The sequence below is a fragment of the Hyla sarda genome, chromosome 9 (assembly GCF_029499605.1).
Source record: "Hyla sarda isolate aHylSar1 chromosome 9, aHylSar1.hap1, whole genome shotgun sequence".
NCBI lineage: Eukaryota > Metazoa > Chordata > Amphibia > Anura > Hylidae > Hyla > Hyla sarda.
The window spans coordinates 55249475-55277086 of record NC_079197.1 but is presented as its reverse complement, the minus strand read 5'-3'; the positions used below and the strand labels follow the sequence as shown (position 1 = coordinate 55277086).

Sequence of the window (27612 nt, the reverse complement as noted above, 5' to 3'; positions counted from 1 at the left end):
ATTTTTGGTAACTTTTTATACCATAAAAAAATTAATGAAATGCTATCAAAAAGTCCGATCAAAACAAACATGGTACCAATAAAAGCTTCAGATCAAAAATTATCCCTCATACCGTCCCGTACATGGAGAAATAAAAAAGTTATAGGGATCAGAAGAGGACAATATTAAACCTATAAATTTTCCTGCATGTAGTTATGATTTTTTTCAGAAGTAAAACTAAATCAAACCTAAATGAGTGTCACGATGCCGGCTGGCAGGAGGTGGATCCTCTGTGCCAGAGAGGGATAGCGAGGACCGTGCTAGTGGACCGGTTCTAAGACACTACTGGTTTTCACCAGAGCCCGCCGCAAAGCGGGATGGTCTTGCTGCGGCGGTAGTGACCAGGTCGTATCCACTAGCAACGGCTCACCTCTCTGGCTGCTGAAGATAGGCGAGGTACAAGGGAGTAGGCAGAAGCAAAGTCGGACGTAGCAGAAGGTCGGGGGCAGGCGGCAAGGTTCGTAGTCAGGGGAGATAGCAGAAGTTCTGGTACACAGGGTTTTAAACACACAAAACGCTTTCACTAGGCACAAGGGCAACAAGATCCGGCAAGGAAGTGCAAGGGAGGAGGTTAGATATAGTCAGGGACCAGGTGGGAGCCAATTAAGCTAATTGGGCCAGGCACCAATCATTGGTGCACTGGCCCTTTAAGTCTCAGGGAGCTGGCGCGCGCGCGCCCTAGAGAGCGGAGCCGCGCGCGCCAGCACATGACAGCAGGGGACGGGAACGGGTAAGTGACCTGGGATGCGATTCGCGAGCGGGCGCGTCCCGCTGTGCGAATCGCATCCCCAACGGCCATGACAGAGCAGCGCTCCCGGTCAGCGGGACTGACCGGGGAGCTGCAGGGAGAAAGACGCCGTGAGCGCTCCGGGGAGGAGCGGGGACCCGGAGCGCTAGGCGTAACAATGAGTAGGTACAAAATAAAGATAAGGTGTAATTTTTACCGAAAAATGTACTGCGTAGAAACCGAAGCCCCCAAAATGTACAAAATTGTGTTTTTTCTTCCATTTTGTCACACAATGATTTTTTTCCCTGTTTTGCCATAGATTTGTGGGTAAAATGACTGATGTCATTACAAAGTAGAATTGGTGGTGCAAAAAATAAGCCATCATATGGATTTTTAGGTGCAAAATTGAAAGGAGTATGATTTTTAAAATGTAAGGAGGAAAAAACAAAAGTGCAAAAATGAATAATTGCCAAAGAGGGTAGGGGTTAAAGGTTAAATACATTTGTTTATATGTTTTAAATATTTTTGGAAATCTTTAAAAAAAATCGCTTGTCAGAAAAATAATTATTAAAGTTTTCTTATATCCCACTCTTGACTAGTAGAGGGAGTTAAAATGAGAAAGTGAAATGCGAAATGTGAAATGCAAAATTTTTTAACTTGTGGGGGCTTCCGTGTCTACACAGTATATTTTTTGGTAAAAATGACACCAAATTTTTATTCTGTAGGTCCATACGATTAAAATTATACCATACTTATGTTGGTTTGATTTTGTCGTACTTCTGGAAAAAATAATAACTACTTGCAGGAAAATGTATACAAATTGTCATCTTCTGACTTTTTAATTTTTCTGCATATGGCGCGGTATGAGGGCTCATTTATTGCGCTGTGATCTGAAGTTTTCAGCGGTACCACGTTTGCATTGATAGAACTTATTTTTATTCATTTTTTCATGATATAAAAACTGACCAAAAATAAACTATTTTGGATTTTGGAATTTTTTTTACCTGTACACCATTGACCATGCGGTTTAATTAATGATATGTTTTTATAATTCGGACATTTCCGCATGCGGCAATACCACATATGTTTATTTTTATTTACACTGTTTTTTGTTTTTAAATGGGAAAAGGGGGTGATTCAAACTTATATTAGGGAAGGGGTTAAATGATTAAATGATCTTTATTAACTTTTTTCCCACTTTTTTTTTGCAATGTTATAGCTCCCATAGCACACACTGATCTTTTACATTGATCAATGGTTTCTCATGGGAAACCACTGATCAATGATTCTTCAGCTTGACTGCTCATGCATGGATCTCAGTCACTGAGCAGTCATTCAACGATCGGACACCAGGAGGCAAGGTAAGGGACCCTCCTGCTGTGTCTCAGCTGTTCAGGATGCCGCGATCTTGCTGCGGCAATCCCGAACAGTTCCCTGAGATAACCGGCAATGTATAACTTTCATTTTAGACGCAGCGTTCAACTTTGAATGCCGCTTCTAAAGGGTTAATAGCACGCGGCACCGTGATCAGTGCCGCGCACTATTAGCCACGGGTCCCGGCCGGGCCCGACCCGCTATGACTGCATGGCCCCCCGTTATAGAATAGGAGCGGACTCATGACCTACCGGTACGTCTTGGGTCCTTAAGGGGTTAATGGCCAGAAATGTTTCAGCTCTAAGCATATCAGGAGCCTTGGAAAGCTGTGTGTGACAATCAGTGAGGAGGTCTACACATTGAGGAGCTCGGAGATGTGCAGGGAGTTGAGCGTCAGGACTGACAGGCAGGTCACAGAGGTGAATAAGTGGGAATCTCTCCTGTCCCATGTCTGCAGAGTGAGCTGAGAGGAGACAAGGGCCGGACTGTGTAATGTGTGTGACTTTGTGGTGCTCCTCCCCATCCACCTCTCTGATGCTCTCTGCTCCATTGATAGGTCACTGTTCCTCAGGGAATTTAAGAAAATGTCTCTGGCTCCCCGTTTCATTTCTCTAGCCTGTACTTTGCACATGTGCAGTAAGCAGTCAATGCTTTTCTATGAGACACTCTTAACTTTACTATGCCCTTGTGCCTGCCATAAAGCAACTGTGTAAGTGTTGTGAAGTGACACATCACAAAGAGGCTACAATATGGCAGCCCCCGGTTCACACTTTATTAATAAATAACATTAAAACTTCATTGTCCTAAAACTAAATACATAAATGAAATGCTTTATCTTGATAGAACAATCATGTTTATAAAAAAAAATAATAATTGTGACACATTCCCTTTAAGCTCCTTGTTTTTTGTTCTCATAGGAAGTACAAATGATGTTTTAACCAGTGACCATTCACCGGTGTTTTCCACATTTGAGGTTGGGCTCAATGCTTTGTCACAGAAAGGTAATATACAAAGTATATTGTGTAAGAATAATATGTTGCCTCTGAATAATACTGTTCATTGCTCTTCTTTACATTTTCTTTTCTAGATTGCAGTTATAGCCTTAAATTTCTGAGTATTGAAGCCATTATCAAAACCCAAAGCCGGTCCCAAGCATTCATTGAGTTCCGATCCATGGGCATAAAAGGTATAATGATCCATTTCAGCAAATTTATATGAATTTCATCATGTTGAATGATAAACTGAAATAACCTTAAAGTCTATGGACAGCATTTTTAATTTTTTTATTTTGCGATTTGCGAGATTCCGGGTGATATGGGTCTATGGTGACCCGGAAAATAAGGGGGATCTGGGTTGTCCAAGACACCCATGATCCCATGAAATAACCTTAAAGTCTATGGACAGCATTTTTTTTTTTTTGCTTTGATCTAATCATTATTCAGCTTAAGAATAATTATATAGTCATTATTCAGCTTAAGCCGATCAGAGAATTCCTTCAGTGAAAGACTTTACTGATAAAAGAAGCTATAGGAAACAAACAAAACAATATATATATATATATATATATATATATATATATACCATTGGGGAAAGTGTTTTGTAAAAATGTTATTTAAAGGGGTACTCCGGTGAAAAACTTTTATTTTTTAAATCAACTGGTGCCAGAAAGTGAAACAGATTTGTAAATTACTTCTATTAAAAAATCTTAATCCTTCCTGTACTTATTAGCTGCTAAACACTACAGCGGAAATTATTTTCTTTTTGAAACACAGAGCTGTCTGCTGACATCATGAGCACAGTGCTCTCTGCTGACATCTCTGTCCATTTTAGGAACTGTCCAGAACAGCATATGTTTGCTATGGGGATTTCCTTTTACTCTGGACAGTTCTTAAAATGGACAGAGGTGTCAGCAGAGAGCACTGTGCTCATGATGTCAGCAGACAGCTCTTTGTTTCAAACTGAAAAGAATTTCCACTGTGGTATTCAGCAGCTAATAAGTACAGGAAGGATTAAGATTTTTTAATAGAAGTAATTTACAAATCTGTTTAATTTTCTGGCACCAGTTGATTTAAAAAAAAAAAAGTTTTTCACCGGGGAGAACGAGGAAACCAACAGAGTACTGGCACCGAAGATCCACTTACCTATCCGACGGCAACGAGTGACGGGGATCGGCGGGCGGCGATGTCGTGCGGCTGGATCCTATGGAAACCGGTGAGTTGCCTAACAACATCTGGAGGGCTAAAGTTTGAGACCACTATTTGCTGTGTGGGCATGCTGGGATTTGCAGTTTTGCAACAGCTGGCGAGCTACAGTTTTTATAGATCACTTTGCAGTGGTCTCTAAACTGTGGCCCTCTAGATCTTGCAAAACTACAACTCCCAGCATGCCCACACAGCAGTTTGCTGTCTGGGAATGCTGGGATTTGTAATTTTGCTACATCTGGAGGGCCACAGTTTGGAGATCACTGTGCAGTGAGGTGGGGTGTAAATACTCACTGCACCCCTTAAGAAATTCTGTAAGGGGTGTAGTTTCCAAAATGGGGTCACATGTGGGGGGTCCACTGTTCTGGCACCACGGGGGGCTTTGTAAACGCACATGGCCCCTGACTTCCTTTCCAAACAAATTCACTCTCTAAAAGCTCAATGGTGCTCCTCCTCTTCTGAGCATTGTAGTTCGCCAGCAGAGCACTTGACGTCCACATATGGGGTATTTCCATACTCAGAAGAAATGGGGTTACAAATTTTGGGGGTCATTTTCTACTATTACCCCTTGAAAAATGTAAAATTTGGGGAAAAACCAGCATTTTTTTTTCATTTACACATCCAACTTTAACAAAAAGTCATCAAACACCTGTGGAGTGTTAAAGATCACTGTACCCCTTGTTACTTTCCTTGAGGGGTGTATTTTTTTTTTTTTGCTGTTCCAGCACCATGGGGCCTTCCTAAATACATGCCCCCCAAAAACCATTTCAGCAAAATTTGCTTTCCAAAAGCCAAATGTGATTCCTTCTCTTCTGAGCATTGTAGTGTGCCAGCAGAGCACTTGAGATCCACACATGGGGTATTTCCATACTCAGAAGAGATGGGGTTAAAAATTTTGGGGGGAATTTTCTCCTATTACCCCAAATTTAATTTGGGGAAAACTAGCATTTTAGTGAAAAAAATAAAAATCATTTACACATCCAACTTTAACGAAAAGTTGGCAAACACCTGTGGGGTGTTAAGGCTCACTGTACCCCTTGTTACGTTCTTTAAGGGGTATAGTTTCCAAAATAGTATGCCATATGGTTTTCTGTGGCTGTTCTGGCACCATAGGGGCTTCTTAAATGTGACATGCCCCCCAAAAACTTTTGCAGAAAAACTTACTCTCCAAAATCCCACTGTCGCTCTTTCCCTTCTGAGCCCTCTAGTGCACCCACAGAGCACTTGACATATACATATGAGGTATTTCCTTACTCGAGAGAAATTGGGTTATACATTTTAGGAAGATTTGTCTCCTTTTACCCCTTGTAAAAATTTAAAAACTGGGTTTACAAGAACATGCCAGTTTAAAAAAGAAAATTTTGAATTTTCTCCTTCAATTTATTGCTATTCCTGTGAAACACCTAAAGGGTTAACAAACTTTTTGAATGTCATTTTGGATACTTTGAGGGGTGCAGTTTTTATAATGGGGTCGTTTATGGGGTATTTCTAATAAAAAGGCCCTTCAAATCCACTTCAAATCTGAACTGGTCCCTGAAAAATTTCGATTTTGAAAATTTTGTGAAAAATTTGAAAATTGCTGCTATACTTTGAAGCCCTCTGATGTCTTCCAAAAGTAAAAACATGAAAATAGAGGAGAAAAGGAGCGCTCCCTGTGCAGTATCGGTGGTGGTACCAGAGTGGCGAAAACTAGTGAAAAAACATGTCAACTTTATGATGCAAACATAAAGTAGACATATTGTATATGTGAATCAATATATAATTTATTTAGAATATTCATTTTCCTTATAACCAGAGAGCTTCAAAGTTAAAAAATGCAAAATTTGTATCGACAACATTTTACCACTAACATAAAGTAGAATTTCTCACAAAAAAATCTCGGAATCAGAATGAAAAGTAAAAGCATCCCAGAGTTATTAATGCTTAAAGTGACAGTGGTCAGATGTGCAAAAAATGTCCGGGTCCTACACTGAAAATTGGCTGGGTCCTTAAGAGGTTAATGGGGTACTCCACTGGAAAACTTTTGTTTTCTAAATAAACTGGTGCCAGAAAGTTAAACATTTTACCACTAACATAAAGTAGAATTTCTCACAAAAAAATCTCGGAATCAGAATGAAAAGTAAAAGCATCCCAGAGTTATTAATGCTTAAAGTGACAGTGGTCAGATGTGCAAAAAATGTCCGGGTCCTACACTGAAAATTGGCTGGGTCCTTAAGAGGTTAATGGGGTACTCCACTGGAAAACTTTTGTTTTCTAAATAAACTGGTGCCAGAAAAAAAACTTAATCCTTCCAGTACTTATCAGCTGCTCTTATGATCCACAAGAAGTTCTTTTCTTTTTGAATTTCCTTTCTGCCTTACCACAGTGCTCTCTGCTGACACCTCAGTCCATTTTAGGAACTGTCCAGAGTAAGAGCAAATCCCCATAGAAAACCTATCCTGCTCTGGAGAGTTCCTAAAATGGACAGAGGTGTCAGCAGAGAGCACTGTGGTCAGGCAGAAAGGAAATTCAAAAAGAAAATAACTTCCTGTGGATCATACCAGCAGTTGATAATTACTGGAAGGATTAAGATTTTTTTTATAGAAGTAATTTACAAATCTGTATAACTTTCTGGCACCAGTTGATTTAAAAAAAATGTTTTCCAGTGGAGTAGCCCTTTAAGAATCTGCGGATAGTTGTTTAATAAAATCTATGTCTATAAAACCATCTCTTGCTTTTTTTGGGAGTAGTTTCACACTGATTTATTTACAAAAATGTATTTAATACTTACATATATTAAAACAACGATGTGCATCAGAAACAGAAAACATGCTTCATAGCTGAAATGGCCACTTCATCAGGATGTGCAATGTATCTAAAAATTACAAGACATTTAAAAGAACTGTCAAAACATTTTAAAAATTCAAAGGTTCAAAGTTCAACAGGGAGTTTAGTGTCATGGTACTTTCACTGCTATATATAAACATACAGTCCATATCATATCAGTAAAGATAGGATAATAAATTATCTAATCTTATTGCAACATTAAATGTCTTAAAACACTTTGGCTAAAAAGTGTGTTTTCTGTTTCTGATGCACATTGTTGTTTGAATATTTGTATTGAATTAAGAGATTATTGAGCTAACATACAGGTTGTCTGCACCATCTACTTACATTGAACTCATAAATAATCCAGTCTGTATTAAGCTCCCATGCTCCCTCTAGTGTTGGCCAAAATGTTATCTTTTGAACCATAAAAAATTTAAATAAATGTTAAAACAATTATATATGTTTTGAGTTGGCTCTGTAAGAGTGAAACTGAAAGAGAGTCAGAAAACTGCCATATCTGCTGTGCGGTGAGGAGTGTATCTTGATAACTTGTGAACTGGAGTGATTTTGTGTGAATATTTCAACTTGCACATAGAGGGTTCACTGCTACTAGTTTAAACAGACTTCAAAGGGTACCTCTCATCATAAAAACTTTTGATATATTATAGATTAATGCATGCAGAATAACTTTACAATTGCATGTTATTAAAAAATATGCTTCTTTCTATTTAATTTTCCACTTTGAAGAAATTACCACTAGGGGTCTCCCTACCAGTCCTGGCAGCAAGCATTTCAGACTCATGCTGGAGTCCTAAACACTACGAGCTGCCAGTCTGCTTTGTTCACAAAAGAGAACACTCAGAGCTGCCAGCCTGCTTTGTTCACAGCCTGTTTGGCTGTGAACAAAGCAGGCTGGCAGCTCTGAGTGTTTAGGACTCCAGCATGAGTCAGAAATGCTTGCTGACAGGACTGGTTGGGAAAAATACAATAGAAAGAAGATTATTTTTCATTAACATGATATTGGAAAGTTATTCAACATTCATTAATCTAAAATATATCAAAAGTTTATTTGATGAGAGGTACCCTTTAATCTTTTTTTTTTCTCTCTCTCTCTCTCTCTCTTCACTCTGCCTGTAGGGGGAGGGGTAGAGTAGACACAGGTGTATAAATTTTAGGTTGGGACTCTGAGCGTGCTTTCTGAGCGTGTTTCTGAGCGAGTTTCTGAGCGTGCTCTGTTTTGAGTGGGCTCTGTAAGAGGGAAACTGAAAGAGAGTTAGAAAAATGAGAGTTTGAAAGCAGGAGTTTGAGATCGCTGTGAGTGTTACTTTGCTTACACTGTAGAGTCTTCAACTCGAAAAGGTCTACTAAATTCCCTTAACTAGTATGGCCTTCATGTTGGAAAATGTTGTCCGTTTTACATCCTGTTCAATGTATGCAATCCTTGAACAGCAGTTTGATGGTGCATATTGTTGTGCGAGATGTGTGCTAGTTGTTCATCTGAAAGCCCAGATCCTGGATCTAGAGGAGCGACTGGCAACATTGAGCAGCACTGACAACATGGAGAGGAGTCTCCTGCTCACTGAGCAAGTACTCTCTGGGGTAGAGGTGGGGGAGGATAGTGGGTCAGAGGTTCAGGACAGTCAGGCAGTTAGCTGGGTTACAGTTAGAAAACGGGGTAGAGGGAAAAGTCTCAGGGAGGCTAGTCCTCAACTGACACACCCCAACAAGTTTGCCCTTTTGGCGGATGAGGGGGATGCCATTTCAGAGCTAGCAGTACTGCAGCAGGACTCTGCCTCTGACCGCCAGGGGAGTGTCTGCTCCAGTAAGGAGGGAAGGAGGAGTGCAGGGCAGGCTAGACAGGTACTGGTAGTGGGGGACTCAATTATTAGGGGGACAGACAGGGCGATCTGTCACAAAGACCGGGATCGCCGAACAGTGTGTTGTCTTCCTGGCGCTCGAGTTCGGCACATCGCGGATCGAGTTGACAGGTTGCTGGGTGGGGCTGGAGAGGACCCAGCAGTCATGGTACATATTGGCACCAATGACAAAGTAAGAGGTAGGGGGAGTGTCCTTAAAAATGATTTCAGGGACTTAGGCTGCAAGCTTAAGGCAAGGACCTCCAAGGTAATATTTTCTGAAATATTACCTGTACCATGAGCCACACCAGAGAGGCAGCGGGAGATCAGGGAGGTAAGCAAGTGGTATAGAAGCTGATGTAGGAAGGAGGGGTTTGGGTTCGTGGAGAACTGGGCTGGCTTCGCTGTCGGTTACCGGCTCTACCGTAGGGACGGGCTGCACCTCAATGGGGGGGTGCAGCTGTGCTCGGGGAGAAGATGGCTAGAAGGGTGGAGGAGTGTTTAAACTAGGGACTGGGTGGGAGGGAACCTATAACATAGAGGGGGAAGACAGTGTAGATAGAGAGGGGGGACTCAGTAATGTACCTGGGGGTGGAGCAGGGGGGGGGGGGGGGTTAGAATAGTTAATATGGATAGGTTTCATAGGAAGAAAAAACATACACCATTGAATTGCATGATAACTAATGCCAGAAGTCTGTCCAATAAAACTGATGAACTGGAGTGGTTGATGTCTGAGGAAAATTATGACATAGCGGGTATAACAGAGACTTGGTTGGATGATACCTGTGACTGGGCGGTCAACATACAGGGTTATAGTCTATTCAGGAAGGATCGGACAAAACGGAAAGGGGGAGGAGTTTGTCTGTATGTGAAATCAAGTCTGAAGGCCGCACTGCGGGAGGATATATGGGAGGGGGATGATAATGTGGAGGCATTATGGGTAGAAATATATGGAGATAAAAAAAAATTCTGATAGGGATTTGTTATAAGCCACCAAACATAATGGAAGAGACAGAATATCAATTACTGAGGCAAATTAACAAAGCAGCAAATCAAAATGATGTGGTAATAATGGGGGACTTTAACTATCCTGATATAAACTGGGAGACTGAGTCCTGTCAATCTCATAAAGGAAACAGATTTCTGACTATAACTAAAGACAATTATCTGTCCCAAATGGTGCAGAGCCTGACCAGAGGGGGCGCCTTACTAGACTTAATATTAACCAACAGACCTGACAGAATAACTAATGTGCAGGTAAAAGGACACCTAGGAAATAGTGATCATAATATAATACATTATAACTTGTTCTTCAATAAGGGGCCACAAAATCAATGAACTTTAGGAAGGCAAAGTTTGATCAGCTCAGAGAAGCCCTTAACAATATAAAATGGGATATTGTCCTCAAAAACAGGAATACTGAGACTAAATGGGAGACTTTTAAAGATATCTTAAATTTTCACTGTAATAAATATATACCTTATGGGAATAAAAGGGTCAGAAATAAAAGAAAACCAATATGGATGAATAAAAACATTAAAGGGGCAATAAATGACAAAAATAAAGCATTTAAAATACTAAAACAGGTCAGCAGTGAAGAAGCATTAAAAAGCTATAGAGAAAAATGTAAAATATGCATAAAAAACTAATAAAAGCCGCAAAAATAAATACAGAAAGACTCATTGCCAAAGAGAGTAAAACTAACCCCAAAATGTTCTTTAACTATATTAATAGCAAAAAGGTCAAAAATGAAAGTGTGGGCCCCTTAAAAAATGATGAGGAAGAAATTATAAACGGGGATCAGGAAAAAGCAAATATATTAAACAAATTCTTCTCCACTGTATTCACCGAGGTAAATGAAATGCCAGGTGAAATACAGTGTGATAAGGTAAAATCCCCAGTACAGGTCACCTGTCTAGCCCAGGAAGAAGTACAGTGCCGCCTACAAAAAATCAAAACAGACAAATCACCAGGTCCGGATGGCATTCACCCCAGTGTTCTAAAGGAATTAAGTAATGTAATAGACAGACCCCTATTTTTATATTCCGGGACTCTATAGCAACAGGGACTGTTCCCCTGGACTGGCGCATTGCAAATGTGGTAACAATATTTAAAAAGGGAACAAAAGGTGACCGCGGGAATTATAGACCTGTTAGTTTAACCTCTGTTGTATGTAAATTGTTTGAGGATTTTCTAAGAGATGCTATTTTGGAATATCTTGATACAAATAAATGTATGACTCCATATCAGCATGGCTTTATGAGGGATCGGTCCTGTCAAACTAACCTGATCAGCTTCTATGAGGAGGTGAGCTCCAGACTGGACCAGGGGGAATCGCTGGATGTCGTATAACTGGATTTTTCCAAAGCATTTGATACGGTGCCACATAAAAGGTTGGTGCATAAAATGAGAAGGATCGGGCTGGGGGACAATGTGTGTAAGTGGGTAAGTAACTGGCTCAGTGATAGGAGACAGAGGGTGGTTATTAATGGTACTTATTCTGATTGGGTGACTGTTACTAGTGGGGTACCACAGGGGTCCGTCTTGGGTCCTGTTCTGTTTAATTTATTTATTAATGACCTTGTAGAGGGTTGAATTGTAAAGTAGCAATCTTTGCAGATGATACTAAACTCTGTAAAGCGGTAAACACAATAGAGGACAGTGCACTGTTACAACTGGATCTGGATAGGTTTGAGGTTTGGGCTGGGAAGTGGCAAATGAGGTTCAACACTGATAAATATAAGGAAATGCACATGGGGAAGAAAAATCCGGGCTGGGATTATGTATTAAATGGGAGAACACTTAGGACGACTGACATAGAAAAGGACTTAGGAGTCTTAGTTAACAGTAAATTTAGCTGTAGTGACCAGTGTCGGGCAGCTACTGCCAAGGCTAATAAAATCATGGGGTGCATCAATAGTGGCATAGATGCCCACAACTAGGAAATAATTCTACCGCTGTACAAATCACTAGTCAGACCACACATGGAATACTGTGTACAGTACTGGGCACCAGGGTACAAGAAAGATATAGTGGAGCTGGAAAGGGTTCAAAGACGGGCAACCAGAGTAATACAGGGAATGGGAGGACTACAGTACACAGAAAGATTATCAGAATTAGGGTTATTTAGTTTAAAAAAAAGAAGGCTTAGGGGCGACCTAATAACTATGTATAAATATATCAGGGGGCCATTTATACATTTATCCCATGATCTATTTATACCCTCGACTGTATCTATAACAAGGGGGCATCCTCTACGTTTAGAGGAAAGAAGGTTTCTACACCAGCACAGATGGGGGTTCTTTACTGTAAGAGCAGTGAGACTGTGGAATTCTCTCCCGGAGGAGGTGGTCATGGTGAACTCTGTAAAAGAGTTCATAACGGGTCTGGGTGCATTTTTGGAGAATAATAACATCGCTGATTATGTATACTAGATTTATAGGGACAGAACGTTGATCCAGGGATTTATTATGACTGCCATATTTGGAGTCGGGAAGGAATTTTTACCTCTAGTATGAGGGTTTTTTGCCTTCCTCTGGATCAACTCAGTAGGGACTCATTAGGGTTATAGGTTGAACTTGATGGACTCTGGTCTTTTTTCAACCTCATGAACTATGTAATACAACATGCATTACAAATAATATACCGTATATCCCGGCGTATAAGACGAATTTTTAACTCCGAATTTTCTTCTGAAAAGTAGGGGTTCGTCTTATATGCCGGGTATTCAGGTCCGGGATAGGAAAACTTCTATACGGGCCGGCTCCCGTATGTGGCTGCAGGTGGGGGCCGGCCAGAGCAAGTAAAAACTAATACTGTATACTAAAAACTAGGGTGCCTCCAGCTGTTGTGAAACTACAACTCCCAGCACGTCAAAGGCTGTCCGGGCATGCTGGGAGTTGTAGTTTTACAACAGCTGGAGGCCCTCTGGTTTTTAGTATACAGTATTAATTTTTACTTGCTCTGGCCAGCCCCCGCCTGCAGCCACACACGGGAGCCGGCCCGGGCAGATAATCATAGAAATCTTTTCGGGACATAAGGATGTCCGACAGGCCCTTACCATTCCCCGGCGTCCTTCTACGATCCTCCTTCGGTCCTCCTGCGGTCCGGTCCACCGTCTCTATGGTTGTACGCACGGGACGTCAGTGACGTCACGTGCCTACAACCATAGAGGCAGAGGAGCGCAGGACCAGGATGACCGCAGGAGGACGCGCGCCGACCAGGGCCTGGTGAGTGGCCGGCCGTGCTATCTTAAGTGATCCGGTCACCGCTCCCCACTATTGTCCTGCTATTGTCCATAGGCCATAGCAGTAGATGGTGACCCGGGCCGGAGGAGCGGTGATCGGAACACTGTGGGGGCAGACCAGTACAGACGTACAGCTTGCAGCCATACACTGTATATGGCTGGAAGCTGTATGTAATGTTGGGGGGAGCTGCCAATCTAATGTGGGGGGAGCTGCCTACTATTGTGGGGGAACTGCTGACCTAATGGGGGGGAGGATGCTGCCTACAAATGTGGGGGGAGCTGCCTACAAATGTGGGGGGAGCTGCCTACAAATGTGGGGGGAGCTGCCTACTATTGTGATCGAACTGCCTACTATTGTAGGGGAAATGATGACCTAATGTGGGGGAATTGCCTACAAATGTGTGAGAGCTGCCTACTATTGTGGGGGAACTGCTGACCTAATGTGGGGGGAGCTGCCTACAAATGTGGGGGGAGCTGCCTACAAATGTGGGGGGAGCTGCCTACAAATGTGGGGGGAGCTGCCTACAAATGTGGGGGGAGCTGCCTACTATTGTGGGGGAACTGCCTACTATTGTGGGGGAATTGCCTACAAATGTGGGGGAGCTGCCTACTATTGTGGGGGAACTGCTGACCTAATGTGGGGGGAGCTGCCTACAAATGTGGGGGGAGCTGCCTACAAATGTGGGGGAGCTGCCTACTAATGTGGGGAAACTGCTACTAATGTGGGGGAGCTGCCTACTAATGTGGGGTAACTGCTGACCTAATGTGGGGTAACTCCCAACCTATTGTGGGGGAGCTGCCTACTATTGTGGGGGAACTATACTGCCTACCTAATGTGGGGGGAACAACAAGGTACCGTACATCGCGGTAGGAGGGGTAGTCTTATATGGCGAGTATATCCCAAACTCTATATTTTAACTGTAAAAGTTGGGGGTCATCTTATACTCCAAGTCGTCTTATACGCCGGCATATACGGTATATTTGCCAAGATACATAAGTTTAAGTGGTAGCACCCACTAGTTATGCTAAAGTAACCAAATCCTGCATCTACCTTTACCAGAAAGGCATAGGAAGACACATATCTTACTCTGTTGACACCAGCGTAAGTTATAAAAGCAAATAAACCTTATCTTTACTGTATTTGTATTGCATAGATCCTCAATTCTTTATTTTAAATATAATTTTTCTATGGGCTAACTACTGTAAAGCTATGTCTCTGTAGAGGATTTTGCAGTCACTATAAAGATACAGCATTATAAGAAGTAAATTAATTCATAGTTCTGAATCTACAAGCAACATGGTAAAAGCATAGATAGGGGACAAGTGTCTGACCATAGAGTTCTAACCTCTTGAACACCCCCTCCCCCTCCCCCAATCTCTAGAACAGAGTCCGAACTCTCCCAGCTCAATGCATAGTCTTTCAGAATGCCGGAGATACCCGAGAACTTTAATCGGGTATCTCTGGCCCTTCCATAGACAATGCATGAAGCATGTGCCAACACACTGCACTATTCAGCGAAGAGAGTTGGGGCTCCGTTCTGTAGATTGCATTGGGTCCCAGAGGTTGGACAAACCATTCCTCCTCCAACTCACTTAGACATTTATCTCCCCTTTATATATTTTGTGTCTTTTCTCTTAGGGACCCCACAAAGTAGTGTAAACAGTGTGCACAATTCAGAAGGAGCAGCATTTGTAAAACTTGGTTGGTCTGAACAAGATTTACCAGAGGTGAGAAGCAGAGCAACTGTGAATAACTATGTGCCACAAAAATAAATAATCCTGTGTTATCAAAAATGTACATTGTGTTTATCCTCATAGCTCACCCTGGTTGAAGATTTCACCCTTTCTTCATGTGCAGGACACTTACTCTTGAGTATCCGTCCAACAGATGGTGGTGATTCCTACGGCAAGTGGAAATATTAAGCAGTAGATTCATCAAGTATGCTTGAACTTTTTACATTTACTTTTAAATGCTTTTCTGTTTTACCATTTGGCTCCTAGGTGAATGTTGTGTGTCCCTAAGGACAGATTACACTAATGTGGAGCATCATATTCAAGTTTTTCTATCCCAGCGAGCGGAGGAAACAGGGTCTTTGAGGGGCCGGCTGAAAATAAGCCAACTTCCATTGGTTAATCCAGACAGAAGCCCTAACATGGCAGGAAAAGAAATCGAGAAAGGTGAGAAGATGTATGTTTGCCTCCTGTTAATTTATCATTTGTGTAAAAATAAGTTTCAAGCATGTGATGCTCCTGGGTCAAGTAACAGGTGTGGGCAATATAAAAATCACACCTGAAAGAAGAGAATTTCACTTAGTTTTAGATTTCACTTAGAAGTTCACTTAGATTTGCCTTTGTCCACAGTGCACAACATTATCAAGAAGTTTGCAACCCATGGCACTGTAGCTAATCTCCCTGGGTGTGGACAGAAGAGAAAAATTTATGAAATGTGTCAACACAGGATAGTCTGAATGGTGGATAAGCAGCCCCAAACAAGTTCCAAAGATAATCAAGCTGTCCTGCAGGCTCAGGGAGCATCAGTGTCAGCACAAACTATCCGTTGACATTTAAATGAAATGAAACGCTATGGCAGGATCCACTGCTGACACAGAGACATAGAAGACTACATTTTGCCAAAAAGAACTTGAGTAAGCCAAAATCCTTCTGGGAAAATGCCTTGTGGACAGATGAGACAAGATAGAGCTTTTTGGTAAAGTACATCATTCTACTGTTTACCGAAAATGGAATGAGGCCTACAAGGAAAAGAACACAGTACCTACAGTGAAATATGGTGGAGGCTCAATGATGTTTTGGGGTTGTTTTGCTGCCTCTGGCACTGGGTGCCTTGAATGTGTGCAAGGCATCATGAAATCTGAGGATTACCAACGAATTTTGGGTCGCACTGTACAGCCCATTGTCAGAAAGCTGTGTATGTGTCCGAGATCTTGGGTCTTGGCCCCAAATATATGTCAAAAAGCACCCAGAAATGGATGGCAACAAAGTGCTGGAGAGTTCTGAAGTGGCCAACAATGAGTCCAGATCTAAATCTCATTGAACACCTGTGGAGACATCTTAAAATTGCTGTTGGGAAAAGGTGTCCTTCCAATAAGAGAGACCTGGAGCAGTTTGCAAAGGAAGAGTGGTCCAACATTCCGGCCAAGAGGTGTAAGAAGCTTATTGATGGTTATAGGAAGTGGCTGATTTCAGTTATTTTTTCCAAAGAGTGTGCAACCAAATATTAAGTTAAGGGTACCAATAATTTTGTCCAGTTCATTTTTGGAGATTATATCCAATTTGCTTTTTTTCTTCCTTTTGGTTTAGTTTCAATACACACAAGGGGAACATGTGCATAGCAAAACATGTGTTACTGCAATTCTTTTCTGTGAGAAATACTTAATTTTCTTGAAAAATTTCAGGGGTGCCAACATTTACGGCCATGATTGTATATGAAATACATAGTATACAAACGAAGGCCTCAGTTCTCAAAACTTTTTTGAAGAAAGTCTTAGTCAGAAATTGTAATCTTTTGCAACTCAAACATTCTTTGTTCAAATAAAGCTCAAGATTTTCTTCAACGAAGTGTCAGAAGCCGACCCTCTACTCTTCTAGTACACTGCTCAAAAAAATACATCCTAGATCTGAATGAATGAACTAATCGTATGAAATACTTTCGTCTTTACATAGTTAAATGTGCCAACAACAAACTCACACAAAAATTATCAATGGAAATCAAATTTATCAACCCATGGAGGTCTGGATATGGAGTCACACTCAAAATCAAAGTGGAAAACTACACTACAGGCTGATCCAACTTTGATGAAATGTCCTTACAACAAGTCAAAATAATGCTCAATAGTGTGTTTGGCCTCCACATGCCCGTATGACCTCCTTACAATGCCTGGGCATTCTCCTGATGAGGTGGCCAACTCCTGGACAGTTTGTGGTACAAAGTGGCATTGGTGGATGGAGCGAGACATGATGTCCCAGATGTGCTCAATTGGATTCAGGTCTGAGGAACGGGCGGGCCAGTCCAAAGCATCAATGCCTTCCTCTTGCAGGAACTACTGACACGCTCCAGCCACATGAGGTCTGGCATTGTCTTGCTTTAGGAGGAACTCAAGGCCAATTGCACCAGCATATGGTCTCACAAGGGGTCTGAGGATCTCATCTCAGTACCTAATGACAGTCAGGCTACCTCTGGCAAGCACATGGAGGACTGTGCGGTCCCTCAAAAAAATGCCCCACATCACTACTGACCCACCGCCAAACTGGTCATGCTGGAGGATGTTGCAGCCAGCAGAACATTCTCCATGGCGTCTCCAGACTCTGTCATGTTCTGTGGCAAATGCCAAACGTCCTGCACGGAGTTGGGCTGTAAGCACAACCCCACCTGTGGATGTCGGGCCCTCATACCACCCTCATGGAGTCTGTTTCTGACCATTTGAGTGGACCAGGGGCGGATCCAGAGTCGAGTCTCGGGAGGGGCACTATTAGAGTATTTTGTGTTGGCGGACAGAAAACAAGGTGTTGCTTACGGAACTTACAATATTATTAAATGTATCATACAGCCCTAACCTTGTTTAAGACTCTTAGGCCATGTTCACATGTCAGAATAATTATCAAATATACCAATTGCCACAGAATGGGAAAGTGCTAAAGAAGTTTTTACCATTTAAAACTACAGCTTCCAGTATGACCTAATTAGTGGTAAGGGGATGCTGGGAGTTGTTGTTTCACCCATCATTACTGCAGAACTTCTTCAGTGACTCCAGCTCTGATGGGACACACACAGGAGGATACAGAATGATGTCAGTGACTACAGGTGACGTCTTCTCTATAGTGAGGAGAATACATAATGATATCAGTGACTACAGGTGACGTCTTCTCTATAGTCTTTCCTTATCTAATTCAGATGTACATACCACTGGGACTTGTTTCAGCTAAATGTTCTCCCTGCAGAACTTGATGCCCAGACGTCTCCTCACTATGTCAGCGGATTCTGATCCTCTATATGAAAACAATAATTATTATAATACTGCCAAACACTGTATTCTTCGAATATAATACTGGCACATACCTTCTGAATATAATTCTGACACACTGTACCTCCTGAATATACAACACACTGTACCCTCTGAATATAATACCGCCACACACCGTACCCTCTGAATATAATACTATCACACACCGTACCCTCTGAATATAATACTACCATACACTGCGCCATCTAAATATAATACTACCACACACTGTGCCCTCTGAATATAACACTATCACACACTGTGCCCTCTAAATTTAATACTAACAAACACTGCACTCTCTGAATATAATACTACCACACACTGCACTCTCTGAATATAATACTACCACACTGTGCCCTCTAAATTTAATACTACCACACACTGCACTCTCTGAATAGAATACTACCACACACTGCACTCTCTGAATATAATACTACCACACACTGCACTCTCTGAATAGAATACTACCACACACTGTGCCATCTAAATTTAATACTACCACACACTGCACTCTCTGAATAGAATACTACCACACACCGTATCCTCTGAATATAATACTACCAAACACTGCACTCTCTGAATATAATACTACCACACACTGCACTCACTGAATATAATACTACCACACACTGTGCCCTCTAAATTTAATACTACCACACACTGCACTCTCTGAATAGAATACTACCACACACTGTACCCTCTGTATATAATACTACCACACACTGCACTCTCTGAATATAATACTACCACACACTGTACCCTCTAAATTTAATACTACCACACACTGTACCCTCTGAATATAATACTATCACACACCGTACCCTCTGAATATAATACTACCACACATTGCGCCATCTAAATATAATACTACCACACACTGTGCCCTCTGAATATAACACTATCACACACTGTGCCCTCTAAATGTAATACTAACAAACACTGCACTCTCTGAATATAATACTACCACACACTGCACTCTCTGAATATAATACTACCACACTGTGCCCTCTAAATTTAATACTACCACACACTGCACTCTCTGAATAGAATACTACCATACACTGCACTCTCTGAATATAATACTACCACACACTGCACTCTCTGAATAGAATACTACCACACACTGTGCCATCTAAATTTAATACTATCACACACTGCACTCTCTGAATAGAATACTACCACACACTGTACCCTCTGTATATAATACTACCAAACACTGCACTCTCTGAATATAATACTACCACACACTGCACTCTCTGAATATAATACTACCACACACTGTGCCCTCTAAATTTAATACTACCACACACTGCACTCTCTGAATAGAATACTACCACACACTGTACCCTCTGTATATAATACTACCACACACTGCACTCTCTGAATATAATACTACCACACACTGTACCCTCTAAATTTAATACTACCACACACTGCACTCTCTGAATATAACTTGCTGTGCAGTGCACCCTCTGAATAAAATACCCAAATGTATTGTGGCCCATAAAAAAATGTACCACCCCAGAAATTCCTCATAATCTACAATATACTTCTGAAATGCAAAACACTGTGTGCCTTCACATATAGTAATAATTCCCCATCTTGTGCCCCTATATATAATAATTATGACCCATCCTGTTCCCCCCACATAATAATGCCCTGTGCCCCTAACATATATTGCCCCCTGTGCTGTCTTTGCCCCTCACATATAATGCCCCCATCATGCGTCCCTCACATATAATGCCCCCTGTGCTGTGCCCCTCACATATAATGCCCCCGTGCTGTGCCCCTCACATATAATGTCCCCTGTGCTGTTCCCCTCACATATAATGCCCCCTGTGCTGTGCCCCTCACATATAATGCCCCCCATGCTGTGCCCCTCACATATAATGCTCCTGTCATATGCCCCACACATATAATGCCCCCTGTGCTGTGCCCTTCACATATAGTGCCCCCGTTCTTTGCCCCTCACATATAATGCCCCCATCATGCACCCCTCACATATAATGCCCCGTGCTGTGCCCTTCACATATAATGCCCCCGTTCTTTGCCCCTCACATATAATGCCCTCATCATGCGCCGCTCACATATAATGCCCCCTATCCTGTCCAGTCAGGGGGCATTATATGTGAGGGGCACAGCACAGGGGGCATTATATGTTTGGGGCACATGACAGGAGCATTATATGTGAGAGGCACAGGACAGGGGGCATTATATGTGAGGGGCGCATGATTGCGCATTATATATGAGGGCACAGGATGGGGGCATTATATATGAGGGGCGCATGATGGGGGCATTATTTGTGAGGGGCACAGCACAGGGGGCATTATATGTGTGGGGCACAGCACAGGGGGCATTATATGTGATGGGCACAGAACAAGGGGCATTATATGTGTGGGGCACAGCACGGGCATTATATGTGAGGGGAACAGCACAGGGGACATTATGTGTGGGGCACAGCACAGGGGGCATTATATGTGTGGTGCACAGCACACGGGGCATTATATGTGTGGGGCACAGCACAGGGGAAATTATGTGTGGGGCACAGCACAGGAGGCATTATATCATATAATTCCCCCTGTGCTGTGCCCCACACATATAATACCCCCTGTGCTGTGCCCCACACATATAATACCCCCTGTGCTGTGCCCTCCACACATATAATTTATATGTGTGGGCATAGCACAGGGGGCATTATATATGTGGGGCACAGCACAGGGGGCATTATATGTGTGGGGCACAGCACAGGGGGTATTATATGTGTGGGGCACAGCACAGGGGGCATTATATCATATAATGCCCCCTGTGCTGTGCCCAACACATAATGCCCCCTGTGCTGTGCCCCACACATATAATGCCCCCTGTGCTGTGCCCCTCACATATAATGCCACCTGTGCTGTGCCCCTCACATATAATGCCACCTGTGCTGTGCCCACACATATAAATTATATGTGTGGGGGGCACAGCACAGGGGGCATTATATGTGTGGGGCACAGCACAGGGGGCATTATGTGTGGGGCACAGCACAGGGGGCATTATGTCATATCATATCATATAATGCCCCCTGTGCTGTGCCCAACACATATAATACCCCCTGTGCTGTGCCCCACACATATAATGCCCCCTGTGCTGTGCCCCCCACACATATAATTTATATGTGTGGGCACAGCACAGGGGGCATTATATGTGAGGGGCACAGCACAGGGGGCCCCCCTGTCATGTGCTCTTAACATATAGTGCCCCCAGTGCTTTGCCCTGCAGCACCTCACATTAAAAATTCCCCTTTCTCTCCCCCCCCCCCTAAGTTTTTAAATCCCCCTCCCCCTCCGATACAGTGCCCTTAACAGTGGCACATATTCCAAATCCCAAATCCCCTGGGCCCTGAGCATACTCTTCTTACTTACTGTATGCTGGCCGCATGGACGGGATTTCCGGGCGCCGGCGCGATGATGTGACGTCATCGCGCCGGCCTGCAGAGGATCGCGTCCCCGCAGCTCACACACTGTGTACTCACAGCGTGTGACTGCCTAGGTTAGTGAATGGTGGAGCGGAAGCTTACAGCTTCGGCTCCACCATTCTAGGGGGCGGGGGACAGCAATCTCGGGGGGGGGGGGGCAATTGCCCCGTTGCCCCCCCCTGGATCCGCCACTGGAGTGGACACATGCACATTTGTGGCCTGCTGGAGGTCAATTTGCAGGGCTCTGGCAGTGCTCCTCCTGCTCCTCCTTGCACAAAGGCAGAGGTAGTGGTCCTGCTGCTGGGTTGGTGTCCTCCTACGGCCTCTTCCACGTCTCCTGATGTGCTGCCTGTCTCCTGGTAGCGCCTCCATGCATTGGACACTACGCTGACAGACACAGCAAACCTTCTTGCCACAGCTCGCCTTGATGTGCCATCCTGGTTGAGCCACCCTACCTGAGCCACCTGTGTGGTTTGTAGACTCCGTCTCATGCTACGAGAGTGAAAGCACTGCAAGCATTCAAAATTTACCAAAACATCAGCCAGGAAGCATAGGAACTGAGAAATGGTCTGTGGTCACCACCCACAGAACCACTCCTTTATTGGGGGTGTTTTGCTAATTACCTATAATTTCCACCTGTCTGTTGCATCTGCACAACAGCATGTGAAATGGATTGTCAATCAGTGTTGCTTCCTGAGTGGACAGTATGATTTCACAGAAGTGTGACTAACTCAGTTACATTGTGTTGTTTAAGTGTTCCCTTTATTTTTTTGGGCAGTGTATATAAAATCCTCTTGCTGCTGGGACTGGAGATAATATATTATATTTAACTATAGAGGCACTCTAAATTTTAGCTATCACAGGAACAATGCGGTTTTATTATTTGCCCTCAGATATTGCCTCAGATATGCTATAGGTCTAACTTTAAGGAGTAGTTCAGTATTTTACTTCTTATCCCCTATCCAACAGAGTGAGGGTCAACACATCCCCTCTATTAATCTCTATGACAAATCCAGAGATACACAAGTTTAGCTTGTGTATCTCTGGTCTCCCATAGAGATGCATGAATGGGAACTACCCCAAATCAGACACTTATCCCCTATCCTTTGTATAGGGTGTAAAAAACTGGACTACCTCTTTAAGGTATATTTTCAAAAGCTTTAAGCCTTTTCCTCCTCACAGAGTATACTTTAATACCATTTACTAACATTTCCTCTGTTTTGATGGATCCACAGTCAGAGGAAATGCTGCCAATGTCACTGGTTTTGCTGATACTTTATGTCGCCATTCACAATGTTCAGCACGTTCTACCAGGTATGTTATATCTATGTCAAATTAATGATGAGAAGTTTTATTTAATGCAGATTACTTTCCACTTCTAGTTTCCACAAATAAATGTTTTCTTTGTACCAAAAAACTGTATATGTACAATTCAAATCTACTTTTTGTACCAAGATCTCAGATTTCTGTTATTCACTTGGGATTTTTATTGTACAGTACATTTACCAGAACTGTGTGTCACCCTACACCTTTGTGTCCATATGAAGCATTAAAGAGGTACTCCAGTGGAAAACTTTTTTTTTTTTTAAATGAACTGGTGCCAGTAAGTTAAACAGATTTGTAAATTACTTCTATTAAAAAAATCTTAGAGGGACATTTATCAATGTTTGCTTATTTATTCCTTTTTTTAGTACTTTTTTCTTTACTTTTTTTTTTGCTTATGTGTGACTTATTTATCAACTGGTTTCAGCCTGTTGATAATTTTCTTTCATGTAAGCAATTTCTTCTTTTTTACTTTGGTAGTAGCTTTTTTTGCTCCATGTTTGAGCTGGAGTAAATTTAGTCAATTTTTAACCTTGTTGCGACTTTTTTTTGCTCAGTTGCGACTGTCGCAGTTAATAAATACCAGACTACCCGTAGTCCATTTTTAAATTATTACTTCGTAGTTAAGTTTTGGAAAACTTGCTTTTCTCGCTTTCCAGTCAAAATGTCACACGAAAAATCGCGTAGTTGCAGGTGCGACATTTTTAGTAAAGAAAAATTTACTAAATCGCTTAATAAATGCCTGTCTTAATCTTTTTGGTACTTTTTAGCTGCTGTATGCTAGAGAGGAAATTCTTTTTTAATTTCATTTTTGTGTTGTCCACAGTGCTTTCTGCTGACACCTCTGTCCGTGTCAGGAACTGGTTTGCAATGGGGATTTTCTCCTGCTCTGGACAGTTCCTGATATGGGCATCAGGTGTCAGCAGAGAGCACTGTGGACAACACAAAAAAGAAATTAAAAAAATGAAGATTTTCCTCTGTAGCAAACAGCTGCTAAAAAGTACTGGAAGGATTAAGATTTTTTAATAGAAGTAATTTACAAATCTGTTTAACTTTCTGGCACCAGCTCATTTAAAAAAAAAAGTTTTCCACTGGAGTACCCCTTTAACCCCAAGTAGAGATCTGCTAATAGTAATATAATAGCTGACAGGAATTGGATCACACGAGAATAACACTGAAATGTTATCCTTGCTTTTTTCAGACACAGAAAAGAAGAAAATTAAAAAATAGAACAGCCTCTAAAATATAAATATTTTTCTAGCCCTCCTTCAATTCCCCTGCATCATCAGGGACAATTTTCTGTCACAAATGGCCAAAAAACTGTGTGTCAACATAGCCTTATAGTTTTCCTTTGTGTTGGTTTCACCTCTGATTTTGGCTAAAAATACTGACGAGAATGAGCTCCAACGTGAGGACCAAATATTGACCAAAATGCTTTGTGCAAACAGAGCCTTAGGGGACATTTTACCATTTCAATATGTTTACTATTGCTGATATCCCCTGTAAGGATAGGTTCACCTACAGTATTTTGGGCCTTAGTTTGATAAGTATTTCTACCACAACCAGTAGTTAGTCCAAAACAAAGGAAAAGGTGCAAATCATTCCATCATAGTTTTTCTCAGTGTCGGTTCCACTCCACCAGTGACAGCAGTGTGGTCCAGGTGGAGTCCTGCCAATAGAATGAACATGTTCATTCTTTTAGTGGGTCTGGAATCCTTACTATCCACGATGGGGTTAACTGTTGTTGAAATTCCGCACTATGACTAGTGCAGCATGGTCCCGCATGTCCACATGGTCCTACAGCTAAAGTAAACGGCAGCGGCTGCTGCAAGCAACTTTCAGCAAGAGGAATTCTGTAGTGTGGATGAACCCTAAAACGTCTTCTACTTTATCTGTTGACAAGAAAAAAAAGATAAATAACTCAGATGTGTGCCATCTACCTTCTAGTGACTGTATTGACATATTGACAGGAAAAATCCATTGTGTGACTTATGTGGCATTCCGAAAAGTGAAATTTGGAGACAGTAATACTGCAAATGTCAAATAATGTTTGGCGGCCCCGATCTTCTTAATGCTTGCCACTTTATTACCTTAAAAAGTACCGTATTTTTCGTCATATAAGATGCTCCGGCATAAAAGACGCACCTAATTTTATAGGATAAAAATCTAGAAAATAAAGATTCTGAACCAAATACAATGTAAAGTATAGGACAGTGATCTTCAACCTGCGGACCTTCAGATGTTGCAAAACTACAACTCCCAGCATGCCCGGACAGCCAACGGCATGCTGGGAGTTGTAGTTTTGCAACATCTGGAGGTCCGCAGGTTGAAGATCACTGGTATAGGAGGTAGTACTCACGTGTCCCCGCCACTCCGGACCCGTCACCGCTCGTCACCGCTGCCCTGGATGTTGCCCTCCATCGCTGTCGCTGCGTCCCCGGGGTGTCCCGTCGCTCCGGAACGTCTCTGCTGCCCGGTATCCTCGCTCTCCGTCGCCGCCATGACGTCGCTCCGCATGAGGACGAAGGAGAGCGCCGGCCATGCAGGGGATCACGGCACGGAGCAGACACCGAGGAGGCAGGTAAGGTCCCTCCCGGTGTCCTGTAAGCTGTTCGGGACACCGCGATTTCACCTCAGCGGTCCCGAACAGCCCGACTGAACAGCCAGGTTAGTGTTATTTTCGCTTCAGACGTGGCGGTCAGCTTTGATCGCCACATCTGAAGGGGTAATAGAGATTGGTGATGTCCTGTATTAGCCGCGGGTCCCGGCTGTTGATGGCCGCAGGGACCGCCACAATAGGTGTGTATTCGCCTTATAAGACGCAACAATTTTTCCCCCCCAGTTTTGGGGAAGAAAAAGTGCGTCTTATACAGCAAAAAATACGGTACTTAAAATTAGACCAAGAGATGCAAATGACAGGCAGACGGGATGTCTGGTCATCAATACAAACACAACATGCAGAAATTTTCGGCAGACAACTCAGATGGAAGACGTACAAGATTTCATCATTGTGATCTTGTTTTGTCTGCAGAGTATATGCAAATGTGTATGTAAACAGTATAGTGTTTTGTTTGTATTTCTGTCCACAGCTTTTACAACTTTATTTTATTTGCGCAACATACACTAAGTAGTAAACTGTTTTTTCTTTACAGACAACGTCCTGCAAGTATCTGCTGTGAAAGTTACAGTAATGCTGAATATTTTTTGTTCGAGAACTTAAGTTCATCTTCCACACCAACATCTCCAAGGCCTCGTTCTGCATTAGTAAGAGGAGAGAAAACACCAGATCACGGGCAAAAATTATTTAGGGATGACTTAGAGCGGGCAATTGCATCATCTCTATCTAAGAGACCCACTTTCCATTAAAAGATAGCACTGAATAGTTAGGCTAGAATTAGCTGGTTTTGTAAAAAAAAACAAAAAAACAAAAAAAAAACCACCCAGGTAGCCACCATAGTTTTGTGCCAAAAGTGCAGTGACCAGATGTTAGCTGGGAGTCATTAGAGAAATTTAAAACGCTATACCCACCTGACTTGACATGATGAAGTAATCACATGACTTGTTATAGAAAAAATGTAGTGGGAAATGCCTTATAACAATGCCTTATAAAAATGCTTATAGTAATGCACACTATTTAGGGAAAAATGCCACAAAAACAGCATCATACAGGAAAACAAAGCCATACAGCCATTTTTGTTGCCCTTTTGAGGCCAAAAGATGCAGAACAAATTTGTGTCTGAAGAAAGCCTCAAGGCGCTCTTTTCTATAGTCCAAGCCAAGGCCTAAATGAGACATAAAATAGGACAAAACAGGGCGTACACAAGCCATCAATGTTGGGCTGAAATACTTGGTGTCCACCTTTCAACTATGCAAATACATGCAGAAGATTTATTCAAAATTTGTGTAAATGAAAAGTGGAGCAGTTACCGATAGCAAACTATCAGGTCCCTGGTTTTATTTTCCCTGTAAAATGAAAGGTGGAATATAATTGCCTGGAATAAGAATTTCCTTTTCTTAGGTTGTGATAAATCTCCCACACTGCACATTGTTTCCGATGCTCCCTGGAGCGCTACCTTCCTTTTATCCTACTCAGATATGATCTCAGTACATTTCACACAGATGAATATACCCAACAAAATCCTTATACAGTAACAGTGTTTGGTTATCCAATATTCCAGTGCAAAAGGGAGGCAGCAGGAATCGAACCCAGGCCTACAGGACATGAAGAATTGCTGATGTTAGCTGGAAATGTTAATTTCTAATAAAACACGTCTGACCATTGTTTTTTTTTTTTTTTTTCATATTGCAATAAATACAATTCCTCATACATTATATATTTATGTATATACTGTTCCTTTTTTGGGGGTAATTTTGATATTAGTTTAATTGCTTAATTTTTTGTGACTCAAATTAAGATTTTAGAAATCCATACTTTCCATAATCCTTGTAATTTCACTAAATACTGTGCACACTTACAATGTCATCATATATATGATATATGGTAAACTTTACATAGATAATGCTACTGTACTGTATATAAACAGGAATTATGCTACTATATAT

At 42.1% G+C, this 27612-nt stretch overlaps 1 protein-coding gene across 4 annotated transcripts in view; it reads left to right on the top strand.

Moving 5' to 3' along the window:
• LOC130291123 (phosphatidylinositol 3,4,5-trisphosphate 5-phosphatase 2B-like) overlaps positions 1–27365 on the top strand; it is a 131604-nt gene extending 104239 nt beyond the window's left edge. For all 4 annotated transcript variants that reach the window (XM_056539568.1, XM_056539566.1, XM_056539567.1 and 1 more), the window contains 7 exons: positions 3058–3141; positions 3228–3326; positions 14891–14979; positions 15070–15157; positions 15253–15429; positions 22962–23040; positions 26202–27365. In XM_056539568.1, the coding sequence (XP_056395543.1) occupies positions 3058–3141; positions 3228–3326; positions 14891–14979; positions 15070–15157; positions 15253–15429; positions 22962–23040; positions 26202–26415 (830 nt within the window). In that variant the 3' untranslated portion in view covers positions 26416–27365. The remainder of the gene's footprint in view (positions 1–3057; positions 3142–3227; positions 3327–14890; positions 14980–15069; positions 15158–15252; positions 15430–22961; positions 23041–26201) is intronic.
• The last annotated feature ends 247 nt before the right edge of the window (positions 27366–27612 follow it).